This window comes from Hydra viridissima, unplaced genomic scaffold (assembly GCF_058129835.1).
Source record: "Hydra viridissima isolate aposymbiotic clone 2 unplaced genomic scaffold, HvirCarnegie_v1 scaffold_9, whole genome shotgun sequence".
Classification (NCBI taxonomy): domain Eukaryota; kingdom Metazoa; phylum Cnidaria; class Hydrozoa; order Anthoathecata; family Hydridae; genus Hydra; species Hydra viridissima.
In genome coordinates, this window is record NW_028324308.1 from 14,070,890 (window position 1) to 14,094,231 (window position 23,342).

The 23,342-nt window shown below is 29.4% G+C and overlaps 3 protein-coding genes and 1 pseudogene across 7 annotated transcripts; 2 read left to right on the top strand and 2 right to left on the bottom strand.

Annotated features, from left to right (window-relative positions):
• Nucleotides 1-5,727: 5,727 nt before the first annotated feature.
• On the bottom strand, nucleotides 5,728-7,583 carry LOC149884183 (uncharacterized). The gene is made up of 4 exons (XM_090098537.1): nucleotides 7,511-7,583; nucleotides 6,833-7,014; nucleotides 6,404-6,593; nucleotides 5,728-5,932 (listed from the first exon to the last, which is right to left on the bottom strand). The coding sequence occupies exons 2-4, from the start codon at nucleotides 6,899-6,901 to the stop codon at nucleotides 5,766-5,768; spliced, it is 426 nt and encodes a 141-aa protein (XP_089954663.1). The 5' UTR covers nucleotides 6,902-7,014; nucleotides 7,511-7,583; the 3' UTR covers nucleotides 5,728-5,765.
• A 751-nt stretch (nucleotides 7,584-8,334) lies between these two features.
• Nucleotides 8,335-15,182, bottom strand: LOC149884184 (uncharacterized). 5 transcript variants are annotated; one of them, XM_090098541.1, is made up of 4 exons: nucleotides 15,018-15,182; nucleotides 14,666-14,738; nucleotides 14,102-14,206; nucleotides 12,813-13,969 (listed from the first exon to the last, which is right to left on the bottom strand). In XM_090098541.1, exons 3-4 carry the CDS (start codon nucleotides 14,188-14,190, stop codon nucleotides 13,735-13,737), a joined length of 324 nt encoding a protein of 107 aa, XP_089954667.1. In that variant the 5' UTR covers nucleotides 14,191-14,206; nucleotides 14,666-14,738; nucleotides 15,018-15,182; the 3' UTR covers nucleotides 12,813-13,734. The 5 variants fall into 5 exon arrangements, 4 of the variants coding, with proteins under 4 accessions (XP_089954667.1, XP_089954666.1, XP_089954664.1 ...); XM_090098540.1 differs by having other exon boundaries at nucleotides 14,102-14,255; nucleotides 14,618-14,738; XM_090098538.1 differs by having other exon boundaries at nucleotides 14,676-14,738; nucleotides 15,018-15,174.
• Nucleotides 11,066-11,962, top strand: LOC149884185 (uncharacterized; annotated as a pseudogene).
• On the top strand, nucleotides 12,064-13,122 carry LOC149884186 (uncharacterized). The gene is made up of 4 exons (XM_090098542.1): nucleotides 12,064-12,341; nucleotides 12,422-12,460; nucleotides 12,496-12,903; nucleotides 12,994-13,122. The coding sequence occupies exons 1-4, from the start codon at nucleotides 12,111-12,113 to the stop codon at nucleotides 13,120-13,122; spliced, it is 807 nt and encodes a 268-aa protein (XP_089954668.1). The 5' UTR covers nucleotides 12,064-12,110.
• Nucleotides 15,183-23,342: the final 8,160 nt, after the last annotated feature.

The following is a 23,342-nucleotide window of genomic DNA, read 5'->3' on the forward strand; positions in this document are numbered from 1 at the left end:
AAAAATTCGACCCACCCTAGGATATATATATATGTATATATATATATATATATATATATATATATATATATATATATATATATATATATATATATATATATATATATATATATATATATATATATATATATATATATATATATATATATACATATATTACACATTCAAATAATTTAAAATAATTTTAATTCAAATGAACCATTATATCAAAAAATAATTAGATATAATAACATATTTATGTTCTGAACATTGTAATTATTTTTGCACAATTAATTAGAATAAAATGTTGACATTATACACCATATTTTAGTTAAATTTATAAAATATTTTTTTTTTATTTTTCAGAATGTATAAAAGCAATTACTATAAACGGTACAGACAGAATAAAAGTGATCTTAAAAAACTTATGATGACTTCTGATAGTAGTGAAGTTATGCTTTCAACTAGCAGTGAATGCTCTTCCTCCTCTAGATGTAGTCCAAGTAACGATATAGCAAACCAACCTATTCCAAGCAGTCATTTGTGGATATTGATCAAAGTTCTACTGAAAATACCATTTCTGATAGTGAGTTTTCTTTTCAGATGATAGTAAAGGTAATGAGAATGAACAGGTTGATACAGTTATGTAAGAAAATCTAGCAAATTGTGCTGTAAAACATCAGTGTACCCAACATATAGTTAATGATTTATTAAACTTACTTCGGAATTGCGGTCATACGTTGCCTAAAGATTCAAGGACTTTGTTAGGGACCTCAGTTAATGTTAGATATATGTATAAATGCGGAGGAACTTACAATTACTTTGGTATTAAATGCGGTATACTACAGAGATTAGCAAATTTTAATTGTCAAAAACTTAAAAAATTAAACTAAAAATTAATGTTGATGGTGTTCAGCCATTCAAATCTTCAGCTACTCAATTGTGGCCGATTCTGTGTATGTTTGAAAATCTACAACCCTTTATTGTAGCATTATTGTGTGGATCTGGAAAACCAGATAGTGTAGAAGACTACCTGAGTGATTTTATTAATGAATTGCAATTGTTGAAATCAGAAGGCATATTCTATAATGATAAATTTTTTAGTTTAGAACTTATGGCTTTTATTAGTGACGCTCCTGCTAGGCAGTTTTTAAAATGTGTGAAAGCTTATTATGGTTACTTTGGGGGCGAGCGATGTGTCACAAAAGGAGTTTATAAACACAGAAGAATGCTATTTTCAGAATGTTATTCTACTTTACGTTTAGATGAGAAATTTAATGCCTACATATATCCAGAACATCAAATAAAGCAAAGTTCTTTGATATCTGCTGGAGTAAAATGCATAAATCAATTTGCATTGGACTACATGCATTTGGCATGTTTAGGTATGGTCAAACGAATTTTGCTAGTTGTAACAAAAGATGGACCAAGCAGTTGTAAAATATCGCCAAAGCAAATAAACTAAGTCTGATAAAACCTAGAACAGTTAAAAGTTACTCTTCCAAGCAAGTTTGCAAGACAGCCAAGGACGTTAAAAGATCTCCCTCATTACAAAGCTACTGAGTTTAGGCAGTTTTTATTATTTACTGGTCCTTTAGTGCTGAAAAAATTATTTTCGAAGCTACAATATGATCGTTTTATGACACTTCATGTTGCAATATCTATTTTGATTAATTCAGATGATGAAAATAGAAAAGCACATTCAAGTTATGCAAAAGAACTTCTTATATACTTTGTTGTAAAATCTGAAGAAATATATGGGAAAGGGTTTGTTGTCTGTAATGTGCATAACTTGGTTCATTTATGTGATGACATCGTTTACTTTGACACCTGTTTGGATACGTTATCGTGTTTCCCTTTTGAAAATCACATGCGAGTTTTAAAAAGTTTTTTACATAACGCTGAAAATCCAATACTGGAAGTTTTCAAACGAGTTTCTGATTTAGAGAAAGTATTTGAAAAATATGCAAGTAAATATTAATACACTGTTATTTCTTCAAAAAATGCAAGGGACTCTTGTTTTTTACTAAATAATGGTATGTGCGTTTTTATAAAGGAAGATAAGGGTTTAAGTTATGCGTGTGATGTTTTTGAAAAAGCTTACTTAGACAATTTCTTTACAATAACATGTGAATCCAGTTTATTAAATATTTATTTTTTCCGCTTTGAAAGCCTTAAAGTAAAACGGCAATTAGTGGAGAAATCGAGATTAAAACGAAAAGCCATGTGCCTTGAAACTGAAAATGGATGTGTTTTATGACCATTGCATCATGATATGAAATGGCTTTTGTAATTATATGATACATGTTTAAAATAAATTATTATTTTTCAAAATATTGTATTCCTCGTTTTTTGTTTTTGTTTATTATAGGTTTATGTAATCTTCTAATATGTTATAATAAAAACTTTAAAGTTTTAAATTTTTGAAATGATCTAATATTAAATATTGGTCACAGCTGATTTCAATGCTAGTGTCTAAATTTTTTTTGACTTATTGTAATTTGATTTTCAGTGTAAGTTTATATGTAATGTCTGGTGGATCAAAGATCGAGGAATAATATGGTTTTAACTGGTTTCCATCTTATGAACGAAGTACATAATATGATTTAAATTGATGATTTATAGTTACACCTATTAAAGTAAGCTTTATTTAATTAATTTATGTATGGAATTGAGATTGTTTTTAGTTTTTTAAATTTGACTTTTATAAAATGTATATACATATGTATGTATGTGTGTGTGTGTGTGTATATATATATATATATATATAGATTTACGTTATAAATTTATTAATAATCATACCAATTCATTAATATTTTTTTTTACATTTGCTCTCAGACCACTACTGATAAAAGTTTTATTTTTTGATTTAGATTCTCGCAATGATATCCTGGCCCATCGATACGATATCCTGTAAATTGTATTTTTATATATTGTATAAATATATATACAAACACTCACACACATAAATCTTTAAAAAAATATTTGTATTCTTACATATATCTATGAATTGCATATTTTAGGCTATTTTATATTTATTATTGTTTATTACTGTTGTATTAAAAATCGATTTTGGATATATTGCAAGGATAGAGTTCAGCATAAAATTTAGTTTTATTTGCCAATTCAATATATATTATAGCCACGATTAATTACGTTTAATTATATTTTGCGATACTTTCTACAGCGCATTTAAGCGTTGATTCAACGTTATATGTCAACCTTTATTCGACGTCTTTGAGTAACGTTAAATCGACGTTCTACTATCAACGTTACAAATCCTTACAAAATCGACTGCTTTAACAGCGTTTATGCAACGCTTTTTTAGTAACGTTTTTTCAGCGTTAAGTTGCGACATTTTTGTAACGTCTTTTAGTAACGTTTTTTCAACGTTACGCAACAACGTTTAATCAACGTCTCTTTAACAACGTTACATATCTTTGCAAAATCGATTACTTTGTCAACGTTTCCGCAACATCTTTTGCGACCGGTTATCAACGTTGATTCAACGCTAACATGTTTGCTGGGTCGGTGCAAATCTATAGTGCTTGAATTTAGTTTATGCTTTTTTTATCTGTGAAACCAACTGTGTTGGTCTGACAAAATGAAGAAAAATTGTTAAGATCTTGATAACAACAGATCATTGGACATTTAAGTCTGGATACTCTAATCAGTGTTACACTTTGCACTATATTTGACCAACCTGGAGGTTTTACAGTTTCACTCTTAAACTATTTGAGTTAAAAGGAGTTCATACTAGGTTAAACAATGGTAAAGAAATGGATGAACTAATCAAAGAAAATTTTCCATTGTTGAAATTACCTAAAATTTTTACTGTTGTTGATAATGCACCAGATATAGCATGTGACTTGCTAAAATCTGCAACCTTCGAAAAAGTAAATCAAACCTTTAGTGTGCTGATCACAAGCTGAACACACCCATTCAACATTCTATAATAGCTGATCCAGTGCTAAAAAAGGCAATCTGTAGTCTTAAGTAAGTATGCTTAAAACATTCACTTAGTTTAAGAGATTTTTTCTCCAAGAGTGGATACCCAAAAGTAATGTAACTAAAAGCAATTAAGCTCTCACATCATTTGTTTTTCTAAGTTTGTATATATTTTTTGTTTCTGCTAAGTTTTTGTAAGGATGTTTGGTCATTCTTTACTAACTGATGGACCAGAACTTGAACTCGGGCCAGAACCATGACGCCTTAATAGATGGTTTCCCTCTACGCTACCATGCAATTCCTCCTCATCTAAATATTATAAATCATTAAAAATATTTTCCCATTTTTTGTGAATGCGCAACATCTGAAATCAAAAGTTCTGCTTTTACATGCGCGCATGAATTTACGCAGAGCATCATGTATATAAAAACAAAATATTACTTACTACTAACAGTGAGCCATGTTAATCTTTTTTTCATTCAATCATGTCAATTTTTTCTTTCATTCTGGAATCATCTCATTAATGGAAAATTGGTGAACATATTATAGCGATAAAGCTATATTTCTTCTTACCTTGACCAATTTTCCTATCATCTTAAGTAATCCTTCATTCTTAGGTTCACCAATGGTAGATCCATTTATAGATGCGATAATAGATACAATAATATTTCCTAAATAGATGTAAACTTCTAAAATTAATATTCATTTTAGGTGCTGGAAATCTATCTATGACATTGGGAAGTTTGTTAAGCCCAACATGCAGAGCAATGATGATTGATGCAAAATTAAAAGAAGAATTAGTAAATAAGCTAATAGAAGTACACCCATCTACAGCAGAGTTCAAAGATGAAAACAAAACTTCGGAAAAGGTTAAGATTAACCTCAAAGTTTCATCATTTTTTGACTCTTGTGAGGATGATATGATGAGACTAATAAATCAAACTCTCGCATCACATGGAAATTGTTTCAGCCAAGAGATAGCAGAGTCATTAAGATTAGAATTAATGCAGACTTTTTCTTGCCAATGGTACCACCAGATACAGATTGTTTAGTCTGGTGGAGAGGAATTGAAAGGAAGCAGCCACTTCTTGAAAAGTTGGCAAAAAGAGCATTAGCCCAGTAAACATCGAACAGTTGGTAAGTAGTTGGCCCGATCCTAATAACCAACTATTAGCTACAGTTGGGCCAACAGTCGGCTATTTAGTTGGTACCGTGAAAAAAACGTAACGCTTTTACCAACACTTAGCCAACTGTTTTTAAACAATTGTTTGCCAATAACGGCCCAACAGTAATAGAACAGTTGGCTAACAGTTGGTACCATTACCGGCCCAACTATATGATTTTTTTTCGCGATTTTTTAAATTCACTTTTGCGCTTAAATTGAAAGTGCAAAAGTTATAAATCATGTTTTGAATATTGCTTAATAACAAAGTATAACTTTGCTTTTTAATATTTAATTTTCTATCTAATAGTGATTGTTTGTATATCAGATTTTACCAAACAGTACTACTGTCCACACAAAATATTGTATTATTTATAGATAACTTAGTTGAATACAAAAAAAAGAACAAATTTTTTATTATTACACTTTTATTTCCAGACCATTAAAGAAAAATATTTACAAATAAAGAACTAAAAATATTCTATTATTGTAGTTAATATTATTAAAGGTTTGAAACTAATATTGGCAGCTTTAATTAAAAACAATATTTTAAAACAAAAGTATTTAAAAACGTGGCGATTTATTAGATAATTATTAATTATAATTAAGAAAAATTAGAATTATAAATAAAATCAAGATAAATAAGCTTTTATAAATTTGCAAAAGAAAATAATAACTAAATATTCTTTTCATTGATTAACTGCAACTGATTTTTTATAAACTTGCTTTTCATCTGTCTATTTATTCGCCCATCTCCTTGATCAATTGCGCCCTGAAACCATCTTGAAACGATCGGATAAATATCTTTATCCTTGGAATTAAGATACTGAATTCTTACTGTTGCTAAAAGAACAAAATGAAAATAAATTTAAAAACTCAATTTATTTTTTGTTTAAATATAAATTATTTTTAAGTTATTTTTAAGCTCTTATACGTATACTTTGCAAATTAAGAATTACATTAACTGGTTAGCAGTTTTAAAAATATTTGCATATGATAACCGAGAGCAATTAGCTTATCGGTTCAAGACAAACTTCTATATGCTCTTTAAGAATCATATAGTTGAATACTAATAAATCATGGTTTACATTGGAAATTAATGTCTCTAGTTAACAACAAAATATGGCATTAATAAGTTCAAGTCACCAAGGGAGAACATAATATCTTACAAATTCACAACTAATGACAACACTGGTAATTGTCATAAGTACTAACATATTGTATTCTTTCTTAGTGTTGTAAACATATTTTTGTAAATGTAAAAATATGGTTGACTTTAATAGACTAAAAATTTACATAACTAATAATACTTACACAGTAAGCACTTTAACACAAAATGATAAGATCGCAACTTAATCTTGCCCACTCCAGTAGCTATCATCTTACTTGAAGATCCGTTTAGATTACATAAAACGCTAAAATTTTTGGAAAATATGGCTCCCAACACACATCGTATGTATTTTGGACGCTCAACTTTACTGCCAATAGAACACAGATATTCGACCTAAAAACAAATAATGCTACATATTACAACTTTTTTTATTTAAATTATTTTTTCAAAGGTAAATGAAAATGTAATGCGGTATAATATAACTAAGGTATTATTAAATTACCTTTGATAAATTACAATTATAAGACTTATAAAAAAACTTATCTTTGATCTTATAAAATAATAGTTACTAGTTTAAACGCAACCTGTAGACTGCTAGAAACATTATAATATAAAAAATAATTTCAAATTACATAGAGAGCCATCTCAGATTTCATCTGTAGCATAAGGTTAAGCCTCTCCAAATCTTCCTTACTTTCCATTGGAAGGCCAGGGGGAACAACAATGTCTTCATTATCCAAAAAACTTTGAACTTCTAAAAAATTATTTTTTTGCTCCAGTTCTGTTAATCTTAACTCCAAAGCTGCCAACTTCTCTATAAACATACATAAATAATTAAATCATATTTCATTGCATTTGAATCTTATTGGAAAACTGGTTTCAAAAACACAATCTAGTTATTAAATTGAAGACAAACACAGATGAAGCTGTTATGGAACTCAAATATTTGGAGTTAAAGTTTTAAACATTTATGTTATTTATCCCTGTAGGTGAAATGATTGCTGTAAAAATGGTATTCTAGCACATTTTTGTGCTGTGTTATTAAGGTCACGGAAAAGAGTGTTATTTAAAACCTTTATCTGCATAAAAAAATTGAAATGTGTAATTTTGTAACATGAAATATGTATTTTTTTAAAGCCTTCATCCATTTATGACACAAATTTTTTTTTTTACAAAAAATAAAAATAGTTTTCTTTTGTCAATATATATGTCAGCATCATAATCAATGTATGTATGCTTAACACATATACAATGTATAACAAGTAGTAAAGCAAAAAAACAACAAACAAATAGTTTAGCCAAAACCTTACTTTCCTGATCCCCAAAATTTTGAATAGTTTTCTCATAGTTTTTAGAAGTTGATGTTCCTTTTAATAAAATGCTATAATTATATGCATTATATATATATATATATATATATATATATATATATATATATATATATATATATATATATATATATATATATATATATATATATATAATGCATATAATTATAGCATTTTATTAAATGAATCTATTTGAGTAATTTTAATAATTAGTCGCATGGTCTAAGTGAATATGTTCACTTATCTAAGTGAATATGGTCTATCTAAGTGAATATGGTCTAAGTGAATATGTTTACTTAGACCATGCGACTAATTATTAAAACTAGCAAAAAGCAACCCGTAATACGGGTTATAGTTGGTCTGTTACTTAACAGTTTTCCACAATTTAAAGTTGCGAAACCTTAACTATACCCTCTTAGAAAAACGCCTTCAAATTGACAAAATTAAACCATCTGTAAAATTAAAATAAAAAGTATGCGGATGTAAAATAATTTACCAATTATTCAACATTATTTAATTTACAACTGACGTAAGTCACATCAGTGTAAGGCAGAACCATTTTCCTCGACATTACTAAGTTCAACACAATATGTTTTTAGTTACTAACACAAAATAATAACACTTTATCATGCTTTAAATTGACGAAAAAGTAAGGCTATAAAGTAAAAAAGTAAGGCTTCCTGTTATATTTTTTATAACATGAATGTTAATAAATAAGATTAATATTAAGCGAACGTAAATTATACATGATTTATTAATTTTTTGGTATCCCCTTGATACATTTTTTTTAAAACAGGAAATTGTCTTTAAAACGTTAAATGCACACAGCCAAATAAATTTATTAAAAATAACTGACCATTACTTTATATGGCACTAATCTGACCATTTTTATATATATGTCCTCTTTGTTTCAATAGCTTTTAGTAAACGGAAATTTACTACCATTTACTAAAAATTCCTTTTGTTACTCGAAATTTAATTCTCTTAAATATTTTGACACTAATAAAGGACCTCCCTTCCCCGTTTTTGCCTTAATGGTGGTCAGGAGAATAGTTATTTTTATTAAGAGTAGTCAAGTTTTTGATGAAGACCTTTTACCAGAATAATAAAATGTAAAACAATGATTTACGTGTATAAGAGTTTTTTCTTTTTAATATTTATAAGAATTAAACATATTTAAGAATTTTTTCTTTCCTCAAAAGTGTTGCAAATCCAAACTAAGCTAATTAATTAGTTAAAAACCTTATAAAATTTAAGCAACTCGATATTTGAAAAATGCGCTAAACTACAATATTCACCACCCATTTAAAAAGATTCCCTAAATTACGTACAGCAAATTATTAGGCTTAAAATAGAGAAAACTTTAAAAAAATTGAACTAATTGCATACATTTATCATTTTAACTGACCAAAATTTACAATAAAAGGTAATCAGGTTTCTTTTTATAAATCGTATAAATGCGTCAATCGTAATCCTAAAAAAAAAAAAAATGGAATTATGATGCTATAATTACAACAACAAAAAAAAAACAAACAAAAATAAAACACCACATAAAAACTGAAAATCGATGTACCTATTTATAGTAACCCATTTTGACATGGCAGTTAATATAAACATTTATCGAAAATGTAACAATAAAATCTGTTTCGAAGTAAAAAAGGATTAACAATACTACATATATATATATAAAAAAAAAACAATTTAAGATATAAATTGCATTTTTAGCATGTTGTCTTGGCTTTCAGTAAATAAATAAAAGCAGTAAGTTCCAATAATGAAACAACCTATTATTCATTTTTTACAATAGTCACCAACATGAAGGTGTCTATTGTTAAAAATGAATACCAACACAAAACATCACAACAATAACACATAACAATAGAATATTTACATCCTTGATCCTAAAATCCAGTGAAGATAACAAACCAAATTAAAATATGAAAGGCAAAATTAGAAAATCAATTTAAAGTTAACTATATTTATCTTTTTACTAAACAGATATACATAAAAGTATATTTATTTTTATGTTCAATATTAGTTATTCAATTACTTCAAATTTAGGACATGAAAACAACCTAGGATTTAAAGATCAAGGTTGCATACTCTCATACACATTACGCTAAACATTAACAGACATTATTATGTGTTTTGAGAATAGTTAAAAAAGGCTAGACAACACAACCTAGCTCCAAAGCAGTAACTCCGCCTGGCACTAAATGCTGCCTAGTCACACCTTCGCTATAAGTACATCGCTTGGCTGGCAAGGTTATCAATCTTGCTCAACATAATGCCAAATTACACCACTTTGAAAACATGGAAACAACATAATTTAAACATATATACAATAGGGTGTTCCAAAAAAATGACCTTTTTGAATTTCAACTAACATTACTTTCCATAAGGTGCCCCAACCTTGATATTACTAATAATTTTTTTTTTTTTCATGATTAGATCACTCCATGACTTCCCTCAATGGGTCCAAAGGTCATTTTTTGCCCCTTTTTTGCCCGTATTTCGGACTGAGGGGAGTGTAACCATTATCCAAATTGATTTTTCTTTCTTTTTTTTTGTTGCTTTATCTTTTTGAAAGAAATTAAAATAAAATGTTAAGTTTAGTTTTTTTTTTTACTTGAACAATGAAGATAAAAAAATTCAAAAATATTGATTTATTTTACAATATTTCACTATCTTTGTCCTGTGTACCATTTTAATGTGTTTTTTGTTAAATTTTAAATACACATATATTTGCTTCATTTTGTGAACAATTACATTTTACCTTGTCTATGCAATTTGATTTTTAACTTACTTTATATTTTGGTTATCATTTATCTTTTCAGTAACTAATTAACTTAAAAAGTTACTTAATAGTAAAATGCCACCAAAAAAGAAATTGAAGCTTACTCGAAATAAGGCTGAAGTATTTCTAGTAAAGAAAGTTAGAGAAAATCTTTCATGTTATAAACTTCCTACTGGCATAGAGGTTCTGCAATACTTCCTTTATCTAAGAAACTTGAATCCCAAATTAAAGAAAATGGTTTTAATTAGTTCATTTGAGCTCAGATGCCCTCCACAAGCTGACTGTTGTGTAATGTCTAAGTTGGTAAGGCCATGGAATCTTGCAGGATTCCCTATCATAACCTTGGAAAATATCAGGTAAATTATGAATTCAAAATTTATCAATAAATTTATTTTTATCTTTATTTTAAACATTGAACAAATTTTGCATTTTAAAGAAAGAAGATTGATAAAATGGTGAACAACTATTACAAGTTAAAGAAGAATAGCAAAAGGAACAGCCTAACAGATACAAAAAGGAATGAGGAATTTTTTGAAGAAATATTAAAATGCTTTTGGATTAGTAAAAAAAAAAGAAGAACTAATTGAAGATATTATAAAGACAGGAGAAGGACATCCAAAGCCAAAAATGAAGATATTGCGTTTATCTTGGACCAACTTGGAAATAGGATGGGAAGAATAGAAACAAATGATAAAAGGTTTACATACACTATTAAGAGATCCCACAAAAAATTGTGTTACATGTTAAACATGGAAATTAAACTAAACAATGGTAACAATCTATGTAGTTTAGAAAACACTTCAAGCAGTGATAATAATTCTGACTGTGAATATGTAGCAGATATAAAAAAAGAACAATCTACCTCTGTTGTTTTGTTACCAAAAAATATTTAAAAAAAAACAGCTCTCACAGCAATAGGTGAGGGGCTTTCAGTTAGACAACACACTGCAATAGTGGCAAGTGTTATTGCAAATTCAGGAGGTGATGTTACTAATTTTGCAATATCTTCTTCAACTGCGTTTAGAGTTGCAGAGGAAGTTGTAACTAAAGAGGGAGAAAAGATTAAAAAACACATTACTGAACTTGTTAAATCTTCATCATTACCAATTATTCTCCATTTTGATGGAAAAATAGTTAAAGAGTTTACAAATGGAATAGAACATCAACTTGACAGACTGGCTGTTTCCATCAGAATAGATGGACAGAGTGAGCTTCTTGGGATTCCTCATTTGAACTCTTGCACTGGAGAAACACAGAAGAATACAATCATAAAACTTCTTCATCAACTTGATATTTTTGATAAATTAAAAGGATGCGTTTTTGATACAACTTCTGTAAATACTGGTAATAAAAAGGGTGTGTGCATTAGATTAGCTGCAGAGCTTGATAGACCTCTACTTCTCCTAGCATGTAGGCATCACATCTATGAAAGGCATATTATTCACTGCTAGAACATTTATCCTAGCAGTAAAACAAATGGCCCAGATAATCCATTGTTTAAGAAGCTTAAAGATGTATGGAACTCAATTGATCAAAATTCCATTGTGTTAAACAAAGTAAAAATTGAAGACATTTCTGATAGCTGGCTGCAAGTACAGTTCAAGGAAGCCTTATCTTTCTCTCAAAATATTATTAGAATGAAAACAATGAAAAAGATATTTAAAATTTTGAATAAACTGAATTTTCTGTAATGAAATAAGTTTACTACTGTTTTGTGTCTGAATAAATAGTTTTTTTTAGGATGGATGTAGGTCTGATTATCAAGAGTTAGTGGAATTGACAACAATGGTTTTATCTGGTGATGAACAGTACAAACTAAGAAAACCTGGGCCTGTACACCATGCCAGATTTATGGCAAAAGGAATATACTTTTTGAAAATGTATCTTCTTCAAGACAACATTTCTAGCTTGACAGATTTCGAGAAGAAAGAAATAAATGATATGGCATTCTTCACAGCTGTATTTTACACTGAGTGGTTTATAAAGGCTGAAATTCCTGCTATCGCTCCATATCAGGTGACATTTCTATGTTTTAAAAGGTTTTAATCATTTCTTTGAAAATTTTGTGTAATATTTAATAGTCTAAAAATCTTTAGGATATGAAAGCTCTTTGGCAGATGGTGAGATGGGTCTATGTACCAGGTGTGTCTCTTTAGAGACTCTATAACAGGCAAAACCTGTTATAGAGTCTCTAAAGAGACACACCTGGTACATAGACCCAAATATACTAGTTTTGTCTCTTGTTGACAAAAATGTACAAGAACGGAGTGACATAGCCAAGAAGTTGTACTCAACCCCAAGACCAACAACTTATGCCATAGAGAGACATCAAGTTAATTTAAATATACTGAACTCCCTTATGTTTGATGATGATACTCCCCCAAGTTTGATCCCGCTTATAACTGACCAGAGTTGGTTAATTTTTCATATCTTAAACCATGCAAATGCTGAAGTACAGTGGCTTAAGACTCCATCTGAGACATGGGATCTAAATGACTACTACCTAGAATTCAAACAATTTGTGAATAATCTTGAAGTAGTAAATGACTGTAGTGAGAGGGCAATAAAACTAGTTCAGGTAACTATTTTTTATGTTTGGTACTTACTGTGTATGTTAAAAATCTCAATTTATTTCACAAGCTCATTACTTTTAAATACTGTGTAATAGGAGCTGATCAATAAATCGCACAATGAGGATAAAAGACAAAGTACCTTCCTTGTATCAAACAAATATAAGAGTGAAAGAACAATTAAAAAAAAATCTGATTATGTAAAAAATTCTTTGTTTACAAAATAAATTTATAAGCATAAACTATGTTTGACAACTAATTACTTAAAAAACTAATCATAAATATGATTTTATTACGTAAATATAAATATCTTAATAAGTAAAGTATCTTGTTAACAAGCAGAACACTAATATAGTGTAAAAAAGCTTAAAAATGCCTTTTTTTGAATTTTTTGATCTTCATTGTTCAAGTAAAAAAAAAAAATTAAGCTTAACATTTTATTTTAATTTCTTTCAAAAAGATAAAACAACAAAAAAAAAAAGAAAAATCAATTTGGATAATGGTAACACTCCCCTCAGTTAGTCCGAAATACGGGCAAAAAAGGGGCAAAAAATGACCTTTGGACCGATTGAGGGAAGTCATGGAGTGATCTAATCATGAAAAAAAAAAATTTATTAGTAATATCAAGGTTGGGGCACCTTATGAAAAGTAATGTTAGTTGAAATTCAAAAAAGTCATTTTTTTGGAACACCCTAATATACAACTATAAACAAATATGGTTTTATATAACACATTTGATTAATAATCTTTTCAATTTGATGAAGAGTAGCTTGTTCAGCTATTAGAAGTGGGACTGAGTGGTGAATGAAATCTTCCATCATAAAAAATTTGTATGTATTCTAGAGATGTAAAGGATTGTCAGGTTCACAAAAGGTCAAAATAATTGAAAACAACTGTCTAATTTTCTTTGGCATAAGTGTTAAAAACGGCTCAGAAAGAGTATTCTGCCATTCAGTGTCATCTTGCAACAGAACTTTCAAAAAACATGCTTCACAAAACGTTTCAAGGACACTACCATTAACAGTATGCACATCCTCCCAAGATGTTGCTCCTTTTGCTTGCAAAAATAACAGTCTAAGAAAAAACAACTCTCCAGTTGGATTAACTTTAAACATTCTTACTATCACCTTATTACCACCCCTTTGTCTAACCTTCCATTTACAATGTTTATCATCAAATATAAAGTGATAAGGAATGTCTACATACGAATAGCAATATGCTCTTTCATTTTCAGTATTTAACTTAAACCATGCCATTAGGTGCATATCACGCTGAGCTGCACGATCTAAAGCCATATGTTCTGCTCCTTCTCTAAAATACACTAATTGATTTTCAGGTAGATGTTTACCAAGTCACAGCACTTTAAAAACACAGAAAGAACATAATATAAACATATGTACAAACTATAAGCACAATAAATGTGTTTAAATATGTATATAAGGTTAAATATATACTAAAATAAATAAATACCTTATATACATATTTAAACACATTTTTAAAACAATTATGTAACACATACTAACACATACACAAACAGTAAAAAAGCACTTTACATTATTATAAAAACACATTGATAAAACGACTATAAAGCACTTATTACCACACACACACACATATCAAAAAAGCATATAAGCAATAAACGTGTGCAAACAAAAATTCTAAAAATGACGCAAGAAAAGTTAAAAAGATACAAAATGTATATTTACAAACAATTCTCTTTACCTTCTTTTTTTTTCTCATAAGAACTGTAATCTTCATATAACATTTAACCTTTACATACAATAACATGTGACATGCGTTGTCAGTGTTGGCACAAAAGTTTAATTTTTTTTTTCTAAATTTTCTAAAAAAGAACAAAAATAGTTAATAGCATCACAGAAATTTCAAAGCAAAAATAACAATTTTATGGAAACAGCATTAGTATAACTTTAAAAAACATCCATACCCTATTTTCTTTCTAAAAAATAAAATAATAAAAATAAAACTGCTAAAAGAAAAACTAAAACAAACAAAATCTAAACGATTTAAAAAACGAAAATCCTTTCTACTTGATCTAATAAAAATTTTAATCCTTTCTACTTTATTTGATAAAAATGCATATTTAACTATTTCATATACTTACTTCAATTATAATATGATATATAATTGATTAAGATGATTCTTTATGTAATATATCTAAACTAATAATTAAATTCCAAAAGGAAAAAAGTTTTAACTTGCTCAAAAGATCTTTCTCCAATGGCCGCGTGCATTTGAAGAACGCGCTCTACCAAAGCCTAGTAACTAATTCAAAGCCTAGAAACTAAAGACGAAACGACGTTGAACATTAAACATTAAACGTTAAGCATTTCTGTTGGAATTATATTATGATACGTTTATAAATCTTACGGGAAACTTAAACGATTCAAAAACACGCGGTACAAAGTCGGTTAATGGTTGGCAAGAAATGCCAACAGTTAGCCAACTATAGCCAATACTGGCCCGTCAGTTGGACCAACTAAAGCGTGTTTACTGGGTTAGCAGTTCAAACCTCAGCTCATTTAGAGAAAGCATTTTCTATTGGTGGCAGAATCGTAACTAAACAACGTTACTAAACATAATCTAAACCCACAAACAACAAAAACTAAACCCAAAAACAAAAAGTTTTGTATATCAACAAAAACTATAAAAAAACTGAAAGGTCTTGTTAGTGGTAAATGGTACCCAAAAAAATGGTCCCCAAATGTACTGTCATGAAAATGATTACTTAAATTCATTTATGGAATCTGAAGAAGGATCATCTTCAAACCGACTACCAAACCCATAGAGTTACAAGATGCCTGAACGGAAAATAATTGATAACAGCTCAACTGATGAAGAAGAAGATTAACGAGGTAATTTTAAGGACACACAACAGCCACCAAAAAAATATTGCTTACTTAAAAAAAAACTAGAATATCGGTTCACACCTATCCAAAAATGGTCCCAACCTCAATTTTGAGGACCTAAAAACGACCGATGGGGCATTAATCTGCAAGGTCTCAGATATCACCAGATGAAAAAATTAAAATCTAATCTCTATAGCCAAAGGAGAAAAACACATTTGAAGTTTATAGCATTTTGCGCAACTCATCTCACTTGGAGCACCGTCGTAAATCTATTCTGTTGTTTTTTTCACTTTTGGGTTATGGAGTTTTTAAAAAATATCAAAAACTCTACACATATATGTGTTGGCTATAACCTGACAAAAAATCAGCTCTTTAACACTTGTGGTTTGTGTACAGGGACCTAAAGTATAGGGTATGGCACTAAAAGCCTCTTTAAAAAGAGACAATGGATGCTTAACGTTTTTATTCTAACCTTATTATTGACTATGGAAGTTTCAAAATTTAATAGAATGAAGCCTTGGCATTTATCTTTCAGGCAAAAAAAATAGAAGCAAGATATCTTTTATCAGTGCAAAGATACAGCTCTTATAGTAGGAATCTCGCCTTTGAAAAAACAGCCAAAATATAGCAGCTTTTTGTGGTTTTTATGCTTTTTAAAGATTCAAAGTACATCAAATAACTAATTTAGTAACATCATCATGTGACTAGTGGATATGGGATTCTATGGTTGTTAGACTTCACATTTGTGTGTGCTTGTCTGCAAAAAGAGTGCTATTTTTGTCCAAGTTTGCATAAAATATGGGGAAGAAAACACATAGTTAGAGGCATTTTTTCTAATTATTCTGAATTTAAAACACATTAAAACCTCTTTATATTTTAGTTGTTAAACCCACAGGTTTGCTTTGTTGTTTTTGTTTAAAATGAGTGAACAAATATTGGAAATACACACAATAATGGCAACTTTTTTTAATTTAAAAAAGAAATATTTCTTTACTGAAATAGGTTTTAACAAAATATCAAACATATGAAAATTCCATTTAAACTTTATCTCCCATTGTAAAAACACATACAGACATGAAATGATTTCCTTTAAAAAATAATTATGGTGGTGTTATGATGTTTATTACTTTTTCTTCAAATTGCTGTTGAGATTTTTTTATTTAGTGCTTGCAAAATAAGATATATACTTCTGAATAATTTGTTGTAAACTTACGATATTTTATGAAAATATAAATAAATTGATACAGTGTAAAATATAAACAAAAATTTTAAACAAGAACGAAATTCTAGAAATCACTGTTTAACTGCTTAAAAAAAAAGTTATTATTTAAAAAATCTAATTCAAAGATGCTTGCTGTTATAGTCAATAATACATTTCAGTAACTGGCCTTCCTAACGAGGGTGATCAGGGTTTCTTTTGTACCTAGCCCATTGAGCACTGAAGATTGAATGTAAGGCTTCTGTTGATTGCTCACTGAAAATGCCCAATGCTGTACCCTTTAAAGAAATAAATTCAGGAGCATGGTAGAACACTGCATGTGCTTTTGGGGTGACTGAAACTGGGAGTTGAAGATATGTGTTCTTAAAGTCTTTGATATGTTGAACATATTCAGTATTTAATGTCCTTCCAAAACAGGAGCTAACAGCACTCTTAAAATGTTGGAATGTTTTCACAAAACGAAGCATATGGTCTGCCTTTTCTCTTTCAATAATTTTTTTCAAAACATCCGTATTCTTCAAATGCTGATGACAATCATACCCAACAAACTCTCCGCCATGATAAGGTTGTAATTTCAATTTGAGAAGTAATGGCCAATCTTTGCCTTTAGGCCATATCTTTAGCAAAAATTTGTAACAACTCCAAGGAGACGGTGAAGTTCCATTTGGGGAATAAACTCAATGACTTGTTTGTCATCTTCTTGGTCAAACAATGGGTTAGGAATAACATTATGAAAACCCTTTGCACACATTTTTCCATTCTCTTTCTCAATGAATGCTTTGTATTGCATCCTAATGGATTTGAAGTTTCTTGGAGTTCCCTGTTCTTTGAGGTCACTAGATTTAATATCACACCAACAGCAAGGGTGCTTGCTTGAGTGAGACTGAATGCCACAGATGATATTGGCTAACTTCATGTCACATGCAATAAAGAAAGGCACATCAATTTTCCCAAATAAACTTAAAATTTTTTTGACATAAGTTTCAAAAGTTTCTGAAACATTTTCAGAAACAGCAACAAGTAGCTGACGCTTAGCACTTGTTTCTTTCACATGTTCTACAGCAAGTAAGCTTTTGTCATTTGAGGCTGAACTTGTTTTGACATTTTGACATTCACCATTGGAGATAACACTCAAGCCGAATTTAAGGAAAGTTCCTCCACCATCAATACCTAGTTTGATGAGAGGCGGTTAAGTAATTGCTCTAACTCTGAGAATTGTGTTGTAAAAATCCCCTAAACTCTTGCAGTGAACAACCTTTGCCAAATAATCAGTTTTTGTTGATGGCCTTGTAAGTGAGATTTTGGAAAGTTTGAATAAACTTTCAACTTTTCGACTAGCCATTGTAAAATTTTCCCTAAATTTTGTTTCAACAGTTTTTGAATTTGTAGTCTTGTTTAATGCTACAGCCAGTTCTTGCATCTTTTTATTTGAAAGACCAGTATTGATTTGAACTTGAACCATGTCCAAAGTATTTAGAGAAGTTCTTGATATGCACTGAACTCTGGAGGGACCTGGAGTGATTGTTAAACCTCTACCTCTTTCTCTGCTCAACCTAATAGTGCCCTGTGGAGAAAATACCTTTTGAGTTATTACGGAGGACGCAATTTTTTCAGCAGTTCTGGATTCAGTTGCTACCATTTTCTTTAAGTTTTCAAACTTGGTGGCTTGTGAACAATTATGTATTATTCCTTTCCTCTTTTGACTGCACTGAGACAGTTTGAGCATAGTTTATTAAAGCTAATTGATGATTCTTTCAAATCTTGATTGGTTGAAAAAGTGAGCTTTGTAGAATGTCCTTTTAGTTGGCCAACCTGGCAAATTAAACAATTACAAGAATCAAACCCTCTGGTCTGTGATCTAATAATCACTTTGTTAAAGTCATGTAGCTTGGGAAGAGGCAAGTTTCTATCTCCTTTGCCATGCTTTTGTACCATTGCTCTGCAGGAATTGCATATCCCCAATGGAACTCTATCATCCTTAAAATCAATGGAGTTTCCAGAAAAAATACCTAGTATTCTTTTCTTGTTGAAATCAGAAATACGCCTGTCACATTTTGAAAAACAAAAGAAGCATACAGATTGCCGACAATCTTGATGAGTTTTTCTTTTATATGGCTTTTTAGTGCTTAAAAAACTGATCTTTGAAAAAATAATTCAGTACAAGCTTGTGCTGATAAAATATCTTTTTAGTTGTCAAGACTGTTGACTGCTTAAATGTAATTACTTTAATGTTACGGCTTTTCCCGGAAATAAGAAACATTTGTTTACACATATTTAAATAGTCGAAAAAAACTTGGCCAAAGCAATGAAAGATTTTAGGAGATACTTCAATACAAGAAAAAAACCACAACAAGATTAGACATATTTGATTTAAATAAAAAAAACTTGATTCTAGCATTAACTTTGATATTATTTTATAGATTACCAATTAAATTTGAATTTACAATTTTAAAGTAATTTTTACAATATGAAAATAAATTTTTATTATATCCAATATTTGTTCACTCATTTTAAACAAAAACAACAAAGCAAACCTGTGGGTTTAACAACTAAAATATAAAGAGGTTTTAATGTGTTTTAAATTCAGAATAATTAGAAAAAATGCCTCTAACTATGTGTTTTCTTCCCCATATTTTATGCAAACTTGGACAAAAATAGCACTCTTTTTGCAGACAAGCACACACAAATGTGAAGTCTAACAACCATAGAATCCCATATCCACTAGTCACATGATGATGTTACTAAATTAGTTATTTGATGTACTTTGAATCTTTAAAAAGCATAAAAACCACAAAAAGCTGCTATATTTTGGCTGTTTTTTCAAAGGCGAGATTCCTACTATAAGAGCTGTATCTTTGCACTGATAAAAGATATCTTGCTTCTATTTTTTTTGCCTGAAAGATAAATGCCAAGGCTTCATTCTATTAAATTTTGAAACTTCCATAGTCAATAATAAGGTTAGAATAAAAACGTTAAGCATCCATTGTCTCTTTTTAAAGAGGCTTTTAGTGCCATACCCTATACTTTAGGTCCCTGTACACAAACCACAAGTGTTAAAGAGCTGATTTTTTGTCAGGTTATAGCCAACACATATATGTGTAGAGTTTTTGATATTTTTTAAAAACTCCATAACCCAAAAGTGAAAAAAACAACAGAATAGATTTACGACGGTGCTCCAAGTGAGATGAGTTGCGCAAAATGCTATAAACTTCAAATGTGTTTTTCTCCTTTGGCTATAGAGATTAGATTTTAATTTTTTCATCTGGTGATATCTGAGACCTTGCAGATTAATGCCCCATCGGTCGTTTTTAGGTCCTCAAAATTGAGGTTGGGACCATTTTTGGATAGGTGTGGGTTCCTCGTGATTTTTAGTTCAAAATATTTTAATCCAAAGTTAAAAACCCACAATTTTATTTTAATATTTGTATACGTTTGTTTATATTTTAACATTTGTTTTACATTAAGTTAACCCACAGTACCAAAGAATTAGTTGATTTATCAAAACTTTTAGCATTAATCTAAATTGTTCCCCATTGATATATTTTACATATGTATAAATAATGTGTTGCTCTGCCTAATAATTCAATGTTCATTCTTATCCAATATAAAAATTTTAACAGTCGAATATTATCATTAATATTTGTTTTATTTAAAAAAACAACTTTCGGTTAAGATCATAACTCTTCAAAAAATGGTTATTAGGATTGGTTAAGTTAAATGATAACTTTTGGGCGGAGGTTTTCTTTCAGTTAAAATCATATTCTAACCGTTGCCTGAAATTATCGGTTGTCCTATGGTTATTTTAAACTCATTTTTTAATCAGTTTCATTGGCAAGCGCGGGAGCACTTCACGAAGATCAAATCTAATAAACAACTTTTCTCCTCTCAGATTTAAATATCCATTTGAACTGAACTGTCGTTTGCTTCATCTGAGAAATTAGTTTACAAACTAATTAAAAGAACTTTAACTGCAATCGATCACAGCTAGAGGCAATATGCTGCTAATTGACTCGATCGAAAAAACAATACCTATAAACATTTACTTCAAATGAGTTAATGTAAATTTTTCAAATGGATTTAATAGTTGCTACTAAATTTAAAACAAAGTATCGACCACCATAAGCATGATAAAAATGTATCTAGATGCTTTATAAGATTGGCCCTATTCTGAGGCAATTTTTCTTTCTTCTGGGTTGTGCTTGTTTAACTCTTCCTCTGTTTCAATATATTGTGAAAGATTCCTCTTGATTTTTGACATTTTAGTCTTAAAGAATACGACCATGCGAACATTTTCGGAATTTAGGTTTTGTCTTTGGTCAGCCACAGTTTAACCAATAACGGTCAATAACGGTTAATAACGTTCATTATCAGTTAAGAGCTGGCTGTAATTTTTGATAAAAGTTTCAAACTGTTATTTAATCAAGATTAATAAAACATAAACTAACGATCATAAAAATACACGTATTACATCGCTTTTTTGTTAGCAAACGATGGCAAACGATTGTAATACCGATACTTTATGCATACTTTCTTTGATGTTGTAATATTAACCACTTTGACATTGTGCTTAATCTCTTCTAAAAGCTCTGACAATTTAACTTCAATTTCCATTTTATATATATATACATGAAAAAAAAATTTAAATTTTTGTTCATTAAGATGTGTATTGGAGAGCGGGAGAGTCCACTTTACTAAAACAAAATTCTGGAAAATAAAACTCATCAAATCTATACACATCTTCACTTTAGATTGTTTTATTTACTAGTTTGATCTATAATGACGAACCCATGGGGCTTCTTACAAGCTGTTTTACATAATAAATTCGACATTTATTAATACTGACATTTTCGGCTTACGTGATCTAAATTTGTATTTCGTCGAAATAGTTAAAAACTTGAATTTACCGTATAGTCCATCTTGAAATAATTAAATGAAAGGTAAGTATAATCTGCAAAAAAGGGCTATTTTGTCTCTTTGTTGAATCATGACATGAATATTGTTTAATGTTCACTTTTTTATGTATGAAAATTTTTTTGAATTTTTTAAAGTCTCTAACTATATTGCTAATTTATCTTAGTTAAATACGTAAAATGTTGTTATAGTTGTAATAGATAACAAAGCTCAACTTAATATTGGTATTACACAAGCAGAAAGAGACTTGAAAATATAAAACTTCATTGCAGTGCACAAGAGGGATGAGTTGTTTAAAAAGACCACTAAAAAAAATTACTGCTAAGAATAAAGACTACTAAAAAATGAATGTGGTATTTAAAATTTAGTCTCAAGTGTTAGTACTGGAACATACTCGATAACGAGGTCTAAAAAAGGAGAGGAAAGGTACCTTTTTGATAGCTCTGGTTTACTACCTCCTGATGAGTTTAAAACTTACTTATAAACTCCTATTTTCTACAATACAGCTTAAGATTAAAATGATGGTCAAATATTCTGCGGTCATTTGTGTTCACACGTTTTACAAAAAATAAATGAAAAGAATGGATATGCAAAGTGTCATCAACATATTGTCATCGCAAGTTTTCATCAAATAAATTACAAGAAATTCTTGCCCAAATAAAAATGATAGTTAAAAAATTAGGTAGAGGTGCTTTTTCAACTAATGTTAAACATGAAGTAGTCCTTAACTATATTCGTATTGATAAACAACAAGAATTGCAAGCTTCTGATGAGCTAAAAGAACAGAACATTTTGAGTACTTTAGGCAAAATTCAAAAGCATAGGACAAAGTTTTTATATAAGTAGATGTGCACACAATGATAATTAATTAAAAAGAAAAATCAGAGCAGCCTGATGGCTATCTAATCTAAAACAACTAATAGAATATTAAAAATGGATTTAAAACACAGTTATAAAAATTCAAAAAGTGTTCAACTCGTACTTATTTATAAAATTTCGCAAATTACTGGTAAAAAAGTTACAATTTTTGATAACATATTATCTTAACGTAGGTGATGTTGCAACTTTTAAACTTATTGGGACACCAGGTGAAGGATTTGTAAATTTACCATCTTAACGTAGTTGAGATGGTAAAAAGTTACCATCTTAACGTAGGTGATGTTGCAACTTTTAAACTTATTGGGACACCACGTGAAGGATTTGTAAATTTACTAATGGAAAAAAGTTTGTAAGTAGGCTCGCACGCTCACCAAGTATCTTTCCATTTTATGATATCTATTAAGTCAATTTCTTAACTTTTTTAAATGAAAAAAATTATTGTTAAGAAATTCGGTAACGGTCAAGCAGTAGCAGAATGAGTGGTGAAATAAATATGGGAAACAATTAAATAATTAGCACAACAGATCCTGTTGCATTACTTATCAATGCAACGTACTATTTGTGATAGCCT